We start from the raw sequence: 12,069 nt of genomic DNA, 5'->3' as shown, positions 1-12,069 counted from the left end.
TAATTTGGGGATCCTTGACATTAAAAGGTTGTCTTATTCTATTATCAAGATTTTGCAAGGTGTGTCAGGGCCTCTACAGGTGGATAGGATATTGTACCTCAACATTTAATGCTATTATCTCCAGTCAGTGTACTTTGTTGCTCCATATTCAATATTTAATTCAGTCTCTTAACAGTGGGGAGGGTCCTCTCTCTGGAGGAAAGTGAGAAAGGACGGCAATAAAAGCATGAAAAAAGTGCAAGAGGATGTGAAGAATGGGCACTTGGGAGAGGCCCATATGGTTTGGGGGAGGGGTGCAGAGTTCAACCGTAGAGTTATATTATAAGAGTTCAACGGCCTGTCTGGCCTTCCCCTCATTAAATAGCTTTCATGAATCCCCGGGACCAATGGGACTTGTAGTGCATTTTAAACATAGGCAGAACTACATTTTTGTGTTATCGGCACGTTAATACAAACATGAATCTATTGCGGCCATAGGCCCGTTTCTGAAATAATTTTGGATAAATGTTTAGAATAATAATGTCTATCCATACATGGAAATGGTAATCTAATACTTTCGTATAAACTACAATTCCCATAACGCATTGTGTTCCAGGCGCAGGCCCAGTGAGTGCGGATGGGAGATCAGATAGGAGTGGAAAAAAATGACTGGAGGGAGGTTCGTCTCTGGAGGGACATTTTTACTTTATTACAATGGACTATACAGTATTTTCATGATACACGTATTTTGTATTGTGTGTGATCGTGGATGTGCGTAAAACGTGGTCAACTCTGGTGAGTTTGGAGGAACTCTACGGGTCGTATCGTATATTTTACTGGCGAGACATTTGCGTTGTGAGCGAGCGACCAACATCGATATAGACACGATAATGCCTCTGGACAACATAACGCCTCTTATCCAGAAAATCGCCAGGCAAGCTCATGTCACATTTAAGGGCTGTACCCCCTCCGTGGGCCCGGACAACGAGCTCTTTTTGGAAAAACAGGAGCTGCTCAACGCACTGGTGACCGCGGTCAGGGCTGCGGACCTGAAAATTGTGCCCCGGAATAAACCAGGTCCCATGATCAAGCAGCAGGACCCTGCGGGCCCCTCGGTCACGTACATGCACATCTGCGAGACCGACACGTTCAGCATGGGGGTGTTTCTGCTGAGCAGCGGCGCCTCCATCCCGCTGCACGACCACCCGGGCATGCACGGCATGCTGAAGGTCCTCTACGGGAAGGTGAGCATCAGGTGCTTCGACATACTGGAGGCTGATGCTGATGCTGATCTGACCGACGTCAACAGCAGCGACCGGCCGCGCTTCGACCCGCCGGTATCCGACTCCCAGACCGACCACCTGCGGCGCTCCGCGCTCCGCTCGGTGGGCGAGTACTCGCAGGACAGCGGGCCGTGCGTGCTCACTCCGCTGCGGCATAACATCCACCAGATCGACGCGGTGGACGGCGCCACCGCCTTCTTGGATATCCTAGCTCCACCTTACGACCCGGACGACGGGCGGGACTGTCACTATTACAAAGTGTTAAAGACAGTGGCGGCGGCGGGTTCAGAGAGCAAGCAACAGCAAGAACAAGATGAGGGGGAGAATGAGAAAGGAGAGGAGATGTGGCTGCTTAAAATCCCCCAGCCGGAGGATTTCTGGTGCGGTGGAGAACCTTATCCCGGCCACGAAGTTTCTTTCTGAATATAATCTATACAAGGGTTGGGGCGTTGGGGTTTGGTCACACAATATTAATAATACCCCATTTTAACAAATGTTGGATTGGATTCAAGGACATATCGACAATCCACATTCAAATAAGCTGCAAAGCCCATTGCTAAATTGGTGGTTCTTAAAGTGGGGTCCTTGATGGGGTTCCTGGGGGTCCCCATCAAAATGAAGAACAGTTTCACTATCATTTCGCTAGATGTTAGACCAATGACAGAATGTATATAAGAATGTGTTTCACATGTGTACACAAGGTCATACATTTCATTCTCTCACATTCTCTATGTGACAGTTAGATAGGCCTATACTTCTCTGATGGGGTTCCCTGTCACAACATATTTTCAAATGGGGGTCTGCACCCTGATACATTTCAATATGGGGGTCCTTGACATGAACATGATTACCTCATGTGTAAAGAGGACCATTAATATATAATTAATTTGCCTTCCAGAGGTTTCAAACAAGCATCATTTGGAATTGAGTGAACATAAATTAGATCCATAGTGTGTCTTGCAGGGAATGGATAGCTTTTTCAAATTATGAATTAGGCAAATAGGCATTCACTCTATGCAGCACACAAACAATGCCAAAGTATGTTTCTCTCCGTCTGCCTTATATGTGAAAATTGAATGTATTCAACAACATATAAAGATTTCCATTCCTATTGTACACAGCTTGTTGCAAAGTGCACGCACTCCATTATGATATTCTTTAGCCTATTTTATTTTTTGTGCTTAATTTATTCCAAACAACAGGGTTCCTTCACAGGTGTGGAATCAAATGTATGAATGCATTTGTTTTCATTTCACACCTCTGAAAATCTGGCATTTGTAAAAAGTCTTGATAAATATGTAAGTGGGAACAGGGGGACTTAAACCCTAATAATTTGTCATAAGATGAATGGCTGGTCTACGAGCTCACAATGTGCCTGCTATTTTTGGAAAATTTCACTAAAACAATTTGACAATTGCCCAAAATATGGACGCCAGGTTGAAAGTGGTTAAGATATTACACACACACATAACTGGACATTTTATGCATTTGCCGATCTGTTATGTCATGTTATATCTATTGTTGTGAAGACAAATCTCTGTAAAGTGTCCTGATGCAGAAGGTATATTATAGCATTCATCATATTGAACAACAGTGGTGGAAGAAGTACTCTGCCGTTTTAAATAAAAAATACCAATACCATACTGTAGGCCTAAGGATTTGTACAGTCGAATTATATGATTGGCCAAATTAGTCGACTATTAGGCAACTACAGATATTATTTAATTTTTCATGATTTCGACTGAGAGATTGGCAGTTGAATCAGTCTGATTGCATATATGCAATAGACAGTCATTCCATTTGGGCTGTGGGGGTGCTATAATGTCTGATTTAATATAGCCTACTTTCTTGGTTTCTCCCAAAAAACCATGATATATATCCTGATATATTTTTCCAAACTAAGAGACGACTCCCTCGATCAATTAGTCGACTAATCGAGGTCAGCCCTACCATACTGTTACAAGTCCTGCGTTCAACTTAAAACTTTTCCCATCTCACATTATTGGATTGTAATTAGTAATGCATTAATGTGTGCGTCACTTTATTGTTGCAGCCGGTAAAGTAGGCACAGCAAATAATTACTTTATTATGTGCTGCTTGGTAACTTAACCTAATTATATCGTGGTGTAATTAGGTTAATGATATTCTAACATTAATACAAAAGTATTGATAAAAAATATGCAAAGTAACTAAAGCTGTAGTGGAACTATAATATTTGCTACTGAGTAAAGTAGCCTATAAAGTATAACATTGAAATAATCAAGTAAAGCAAAAGTACCTCAAAACTCTAGTACAGTGCTTGAGTGCATCTCTTTCAGGTGGAAACCTCATATGTCCAAAACAGATGCTTTTCATGGTTCAAATTCAAAAAGCAAAATTAGCAGATGTACAATATGTTGTGGATCTGATACTTTAGTCAGTGTGACGCTGTAATGATCAAGTAAGGCGTTCATTTCCGAATAAATTGGGGAAAAAAAGTATAATATGGAGATAAGAGGTTTCTGCCCAAAATCTACTTGGTTACTTTCCACCACTGCTGAACAATGACAATCAGATCCAGAAAAGGTTGGTAAATGCGTAGGAACCCTAGAGAAGAATGCTTATGTTAAACAGTCATTGCAGTTATTCTGGCTTGTTATCTGTCTATGTTGCAATGTATGTGTTATGAAGTCTATACTGTAGCTTGAGTTCACCTATCTGAATTTTATATTGTCTGACATCTATCTTTGGTCTTTGAAGGTTGTGAATGTAGATTCTCTCGTGTTGAATGTATATGTTGAGCAATAAACTTCTATATTATTTGTTGGAGATCTTATTTCATGTTGTGATGTATTTAAGCAAGTACTGTACGTTTCATTGGTGAACTACATTTTTAGGGTGCTGAAACAAGTGGTTGGGGTTCTCTACTCTAGAGTCAATGGAGTCACGTTTTCTCTTTCAATTCCTCTTCAGCTATAATGTGTATGATTAAAACGATAGCAAGGTTTTGATTTGAGAGATCTGGCACAGACCTGGCCAGAGGTGTGTGTTCTCCAACTCTTGCACCAGGTAGCAATTGTTTCTTCTCTGCTATGACTATGCTATGGCTATGACTATAAGTCCAACACTGCCCTGCTTCCAATGTACCAAAACCACACATTACTGAAGATGAAACTTTGATCATGATTAAACTGAATTTCATCTTATTTTGGTTTTTATCCCATTTAATATTACCATTATAATGGCACATGGTCAGAAAACATGGACTGTGTGCTGCAGTATGTGTGATGAAATCATAGATTAAAGATACATCATAAGAAACAAGCAGGATGTGAATGTATTTTTATCAAGTGCTTTAAGAAGTGCTGCTCTTGGGGTTAAGTCAAGTGAAGCTGGGATCAAAATGAGTTCAGAGTCAACTGCCAAACGTGACTACTAAATCTGTTTCAATCCTAACATGAAGTCATTTATCTGCATCCACTTTGGGGACATTTCTTTACCTAAAGTTATAATCCCTAAGGAGATCTTGCCTGTAAAAGTTAGTTTAAAATCTTTAAATTAGGCCAGACCATAAATTGCCCCAATAACGCAAGCTATCAATCATTGTGTATAAGTCCACGTGTCATTATTTGAAATGGTGTATCTCATCATTCTGCAACAGAACTCGTTTTAACTTACAGTATGGGGTTTGAACCGTGCTCCTCAGTCCTCATTCATTGTAGCCTCTCTGTTAACTCGTGTGACAAGATGGACATTGTTCACTGTGTGAGTGCTAAGCAGCAGCTGTGGAACCACTGAGGGGGCATCTGAAATGAGCAATGTGGCATTTTGTCAACTGGAGAATTCAGAGGGCATCTGAGGAAGATGAAAAACTCAGAGGGCACGGTATAAAAGTGAGGGTGAAATGTGCTATGACGACACAATGGGAAATGAAAAGAAGAAAGAAAAAAAGATGACAGGAGTATGAGTATAAGTTCAGATGTATTGGGGAAACAAAAAATCATGGGACATTTTAAGAAATCCAGAAATCTTCCTATTAATAAAAGTTGAAAATCTAAAGCTTAACTTTTCATACACTAAACAAAAATGGTAGTAAATAGAGTACTAAAAGAGGTTATTTGTCTCAATCAGAACCGAATTGAATTGGTGCTATATGGCACCTGTCTTAAATGTTAATCTAAGCTAAAGAACCAGTACAGAACCTATGAAGAAGAATTACCACAGGGGTTGCATGAATGGATGAACGAGATTCTCACCGTCCCTGAATGGGAACAAGACTGATATCGGTGATATCCTTTTGGACTAAGTGTTTGACTGTACTCAATGACTGTGCCAATAAAGTCTTCAATCAATCAATCAATCAATATATAGCGTAACCACAGCCTAGGCTTGGGTGGGAAAAAGACCCGGGCTATTGAGTCCGACACTGTGATAAACAGGGTCTTTGTAAAGCAGTGGTACTATATAGAACCTCAACTACCCCAAATGACCACTGAAGAACCACAATTGTTAGGTACCCTAGATACCCTGGAGCATTGACCATGACTGACTGAGGAGAAGAGAGTATTCTCTGTCCCATTGCCAAACATTATGTCCTGTAGAAGTGCCCTGGAGCAACACTAAAGAAAACACATCCTCCCTGTTCAGTCACTGCAGGTTGTCAGTTAAAATAACCACAAAGGTACAGTAATATCTGCTGTGTGCATATCAGGCCATGTCAAGCCAAATCCATGGGAGTTTGAGACTGTCTGACAAGCTGCTGCTCTGCTGAAGGTCCTGCATGTGGTTCTCTCACCCCTTCAACCCTCGAGCTGTTGCTCCAATTAAATACAATTACAGTCTATTACCAGTGTAAAAGTTTATCAGTTCTGTACATCAGTATGGGGGATATACTGTATTCATCTTGTGGCACAGCTCAAACAATACAAGCCTTTGTATGTGTTGCCAGCCACAAGTAGAGATGTCAGAGTTGATATGTGGCTTTTATCCCGTTGTGTGCCGTTCTGAATGCACAAATCCACATGAAGGATTAAGGGCATCCCTCTTGTTCTGTTCAAGCAGGTAAATGCATGGTGCCAAAGTGTATACATTCACCATGTAGGACAAGACATAACTGCGTTGAGTCATTACTAGCTTAGTAGCTTATAACAAATTCCGATTTGTGAAAAATATTGCGCAGAATAGAAACCTACTATAACTGTATAAGTGCACAATGAACTCTAGACTAGTCTAGAATGTTTAGCACTAAATTAAAACTGGGTTTCACTGTGTATTGTACACTCAAACACATCCAGACATAACTGAACACCAGTGTCTCCACCTTTCACACGCACCTTCAGATGGGGTCCGCAGCCAAATACCTATAGCCTACATTTTGGGGTACCTGACATGACAATTTTGAGAACCCCTATTATATAGGGCACACAGTCATTGCCAGCTAACCAGATGCAGCAAATTATTAGGAAGAAGAAGAAGCATTAATTATGAAAAGGAGCTGGAAACGAACTCTGAAAAATACAGAGTATCAACAATTTAACTCTTGTGTTTAAAAATGGACCTGCACGGATTAATTAACCCGGTTAATGCCAACATTTGCACACACACTCCCAGGATGCCAACGATGAACCTCTGCCCCAAATTTTCCAGAACGGCCTGTTATAGCGTCACCATGAGGCACATTTTTACCTAAAACTGATTTGCGTGAAACGTTGCATGCACACTTCCTAGATGCAAAGGAAAAACCTTTGACCTGCATTTTTCACATCTGCCTTATATAGCGCCACCATATATTACTCCTCCAGATTCTGTCCAATAATCCCGCAAATCGTTACACAGTATCTCAATAGTTATGTGCTCAAGACGGATCTGTCCGATATTTCATATTCAATCATAATTGCCTAACATTGGCTTCCAAAGTTTGCAGGATTGGCCCGTTTTGAACAAAAAGCCAAGTCATGAACGCAGCATGCAACTTACGTGAAATCTTTTACGCAATTTCCTATTGGCTGAGGAATAAATCCCACCCTTTTCACATTGGCCTGTTATAGTGCCACCAACAGGTGGATTTTTGCAAAACAAAATGCCTCAAATCATCCAATTTCCACCAAAGGCAAGAAATGGCACCCTTTTCAAACTGTTTCCCCTACAATTTTTTGGAAAACTATATTTACTAGTTAGGACTACTTTGCAGATTTAGATTATTACAAACAACTTGGGAAATTCTGCATAATGAGCACTTACTTTTATGTAGGCCTAAGTAAAACTTCTGATTTGTGCATATCTCATACTATTGTAAAATACAAAATACTTTTGGCTGGGGGGGGGGGGGGGGGGGGAGCAATAATTTAGGACTATCCTGCATGCTACCCATCCTCTTCAAAATGAACAAGGCATACACTGAAAAGTGCCAGTGGTGCAGGTTAAGAAATTATCACCATGGGATATACCATACAGGTCACTATTAGCATGTCTGAGTCAGCAAATGATCAGGCAGAGGAAAATCATGACTCATCAAAAAACGAAGACAAATGAGATTCCAAATACAGCATTAAAAAGATCATTGTAAAAATATATGCTATATATCAAAGAAGAATAGAACCATCAAACTGGTAATTTACCTTTATTTCTCTAACTATAATGCACTCTTTGTCAATTGGTTAGCCTTTGTGGTAATGTTTTAAAGAACATTCCCTCCTTGTTCTCGATTGGCCTATTTAGCCTGCATATAGGCATAGGGATACATACCGGTATATATTTTTGACTATAGACAATTTCCTAACAATTTAGGATTGATTCATATGTAAATTGTGATCATTTATCATCAGATTAAGAGGCCATATTATTTGAGTCCAAAGAATATGCCGCATGTTGACCGAATTGTCCAACCAGTGTATATAGCCGTCGTATATAGCGACTATATACGCGGGATAATATACTGTATACAAATACATATGTCATGTCTCCTGACAGTGTGTATTGTAGACCATAGTCTGACTCTACACTGTAGGCCTATAGTCCTATACATACATTAATTAGCTATATCAAGAGATGTTTGTGCAGCGTTGACTGTGATAAACAAAAAAGTGAGTGGGCGCTTGCCTGACTCACAAATGAATGACTCACCGAGGGATTTGCACTCTTTTATTTTACAATAAACACCGCGGGTCCGGGTGTATTGGTCGATATTGTTTTGTTGCTGTTCTTGTTGAATTCTAAATAGTTGTTAAATAGATCACATAAAGAGCAGAGTGTGTTTATTGTTTAACGGTGAGCTGATCGTTTCTATTTGTTGATACGAACAAAAGTTCGAAGTTGTTGAATAATTAACCAAACAGATTATAATCTTCATCATATTTAATGAATCTCAAAACCACCACAAAACAAACATCACGTCGGTGTATGAGTTGAAGTTATTTACATTCCACATTTTTATACACGAACCACAACTTTTCAACACTAGTTACACGACACAATGCGTACAAAAATATATAATATATCCAAACTTTCCATATTAACTGATAAATGTACATTGTATTTAAAGCGTCCTTGGATCAGTCAGTGTACAAAAAAGACAGAGCAAGGCACGAGAGGGGGGGAAATATAGGCTAACAATCAACAAACATGTTAAGACTGAACACATTGTCAATTCAATAATTTAAAACACACGATCCCCTCAAAAGTTATTGCAATTATTTCACATCATGCAGCGTGCACGCTGCATGCACGCTAAACGTCGGGCAACACTAAACTGGACTGTTATAAACTCAATGCCACTTTTAACGTATCATTATTATGAATTAATGGCTATTTACTCGTATACTTCAGTAGACTATGCAGACAAAGTGCATCCGTATCGTTTAACTCAGAACACAGTAACATCCCCGGTGTTAATTTATGTCCAAGAGTGGTCAAAAAGGTCCGTTTGTGCACCCTTGAAGATAATTTAACACAGCTTATTTTACTCAGTAGTTTAGAAGGAGGGAATGTCCTGTTTACGCATTGAGTGCGCAATTACGCACATAATCCAAAATCCTTGAACTCGCCATGTGTTTCATGTGACAACACCAGTTTGCACTGCAGCTCGCCCCATTGTTTATATAGCCCACTGTCTTTTACATCACAGAGCTAATTATTATTTGGACAGTACAGTTCTTACTTTGGGGTTAGTGTAGCTACAACACCAGACCGCCCGCGCTGCGCACGTCACGCACACTCTGTCTATGAACAGATCCCGGCGGTTGTGCTGATGCCTCCGGACGAGCGCTCCAGACCGGAGCTGGATGAAGACGACGAGGAGGACACAGTGGAAGACTTCCTCTCCTTCTGCCGCAGGTGGATCTTGGTGTGTCTCTTCCTCTCGTCGCTCCTGGCGAACTTGCGCCCGCAGAAGTCGCACGCGAAGGGCTTCTCGCCGGTGTGCGTGCGGATGTGCGTGGTCAGGTGGTCGCTGCGGCTGAAGTTGCGCATGCAAATGCGACACTGGAACGGCTTGTGTCCTGTGTGGATGCGGATGTGTCTCGTCAGCTCGTCGGAGCGAGAGAAGCGCCTGTCGCAGCCCTCGGCCGGGCAGGGGTAAGGCCGCTCGTGGATGGGCGTCTTGCTGGGTCTGTTCGGGTACTTTCGGGGCCTCAGGATGGGTCTCAGGGGCAGGTTCTGCGGGCTGTATGCCGAGGGGAGCCTCGGCGGCCCGCTCTCAGACCCGCCGCTGCCCGGCCCCAGCGTAAAGTTCCTGATAGTGTTGAGCGGGGTCAGTGGCGGCGGGACGCGGAACGAGTCGAGGGGACACGTGCCGAATGGTTTCCGATCCGGGATCCCCGCCGCCTGCATGTCCCGCTGACAGGCGGGCTGGAAGAAGCTCGAGTAGTCGGGGATGATGGGGAAAAGCCCCGGCGCATCCGAAGAGGGCGGCTTGGGGGAGGAGTAGGAGGGCGGCGGGTACGAGGATATGGGGCAGGTGGAGGTGGCCAAGAACGCAGAGGGGTCCTGGTAGACCTCCCCGCAGCCAGAGGAGTAGGGAGGCGGGGGCGAGTAGAGGTGGTGATGGTGGTGGTGCTCCATCTCCGCCTGGTTCTGAGCTGCCATGGTGCAGCTCAGCGCTCCGTTGGAGAAGTGATTGGGAGATCCGGAGGACGCGGGGGAGGAGGAGGCCGAGGAGGAGGGATGGGGAGGCGGCTGGCTCATGCCGAAGATGCCCGCCGAGACTATATTGATGACCCCCTCGGGGTTCCAGTTGCCCGGGTACTGGGAGTCGATGGAGAACTTTCCCATGTAGGTGAAGGTCTGGTTGCGGTGGGGGGGCGCCTGGGAAAAACCGCTGGAGTAGGAGGAGAGGTCCAGAGAGCGTTTATCTGCGCTCATGTCTCCGCTCATCAAACCATCTGTGGGCCAAAGGCAGAAAACATTAATTATGAGGCTTCTGGAAATGATAACTAACCCAATAACTGGGACAATATAATGAGCAACATATGTGCATGAGAAAGCGACCACAAAGTTCGTGTGTTCCTGTTATTCCGCGCACTCATGTATACGGACTTCACCATTTAATAGTGCGCAAGGCGCACTGAACGACTTTGGCTATATCCCCCCCCATTATATGATGCAGCGTTAACTATCATTGTGCACAACAGCTCCCGAGGAAACATTAGAAAAAACAAACACATAAACTTAAGCCAACTGGGCATGAGTGTGAAAAGTTTCACATTTTAAACCAGACGTAATCTTACCTCCATTCATCTGGTGGTCATAATGTCCTCCTAGGTCGCCGTTTGGAAAGATAGACACGGAGGTCGGTAAACCCGTTGCAATATCGTCCACCGAATACACGCTCTCAGCCGAGGGGTGAACGAATCCCCCGAGACTCACGGGGACTTTCTCCAGAGTTTTAGCTGTCATGTTTAAAATCTGCCGATTCTCACGCCGCGCGTTCTGAAAATAACGGTCTGCACCTTGAACCGAATGGAGGTTTACAACCACTGCATTACTGTCACTGGATGTGAACACAAGTCTTCTCCTGGGTGATGTGTGAGTGTCATGCGTTCTGGTCACACACACACAGTCACACACACACAGTTAGTGTGACTTGGATGAATGACAGACAGACAGAAAGACAGCGGGTTCATAGGAACAGGGACAGCGGCACTAGTTTGTATATATGGGGAACCTTTTGAATGCGCCACTACGTCATTGCCCATACAAGGGCTGGGAGGGGAGTAAAAACAGGCGCTGCGAATGCCTATTGGCTACGAGGCTTCGTGACGACACCAAAGGAATCACTTGTCAATGGAGAACTCGCTTAGAGCGAGAGAGTGAGGCTCCAGTGATACAATGTTAGACTGTTTCCACTCAGGTTTACTTTGTAAAAGTGAAAGACACTACAATATGACAACAATGTATAGGCTCAGAAGTTTTTGAATGTGGAGAAACTGTGCTTTTGTGCCACGTGTGATATATAATATAATATCTTACATTTTTCTGGGCGTGAGTGAACAGGGCGACAGGCTACACTCATTTGCAAAAGTTTCCCCCTCTTTAATCGCGCACCAATATCAAAAGAGGAATTCCGGTTGATCTCCTTAAAGCCATAAAAGGTTCCATCCGGCAAATCAAAGAACACCCACTCCATATTTGGGGTCAATTCCGGAACATGAGCATCGGAAAATGACGAGTCTTGCCGAGGTGAGAGACAGAAGCGGCCGAGAAAACTGCCATGGCAAACCACAATCAAATGAGGAGGCAGATCACGGAATTTTCACCTTTGGGTGCATTAGTCTAGGCCGCGCGGAAACTTTTATCAGCTTGATTTGACTGTGCTTTAGGAAAAGAAGTATGT

The 12,069-nt window shown here is 43.1% G+C and overlaps 2 protein-coding genes across 2 annotated transcripts; one reads left to right on the top strand and one right to left on the bottom strand.

Moving 5' to 3' along the window:
* Nucleotides 1-632: 632 nt before the first annotated feature.
* On the top strand, nucleotides 633-4,063 carry adoa (2-aminoethanethiol (cysteamine) dioxygenase a). Its single transcript, XM_080788687.1, has one exon. It carries the CDS (start codon nucleotides 870-872, stop codon nucleotides 1,683-1,685), a length of 816 nt encoding a protein of 271 aa, XP_080644813.1. The 5' UTR covers nucleotides 633-869; the 3' UTR covers nucleotides 1,686-4,063.
* Nucleotides 4,064-8,576: 4,513 nt separating this feature from the next.
* egr2b (early growth response 2b) lies at nucleotides 8,577-11,346 on the bottom strand. The gene is made up of 2 exons (XM_080788909.1): nucleotides 10,964-11,346; nucleotides 8,577-10,618 (listed from the first exon to the last, which is right to left on the bottom strand). Exons 1-2 carry the CDS (start codon nucleotides 11,130-11,132, stop codon nucleotides 9,459-9,461), a joined length of 1,329 nt encoding a protein of 442 aa, XP_080645035.1. The 5' UTR covers nucleotides 11,133-11,346; the 3' UTR covers nucleotides 8,577-9,458.
* Nucleotides 11,347-12,069: the final 723 nt, after the last annotated feature.

Source organism: Protomyctophum bolini (assembly GCF_963924005.1).
Source record: "Protomyctophum bolini genome assembly, chromosome: 18".
Classification (NCBI taxonomy): Eukaryota; Metazoa; Chordata; class Actinopteri; order Myctophiformes; family Myctophidae; genus Protomyctophum; species Protomyctophum bolini.
Note: the sequence above shows the minus strand (reverse complement) of the source record. Positions and strands in the feature narration are given on the sequence as shown.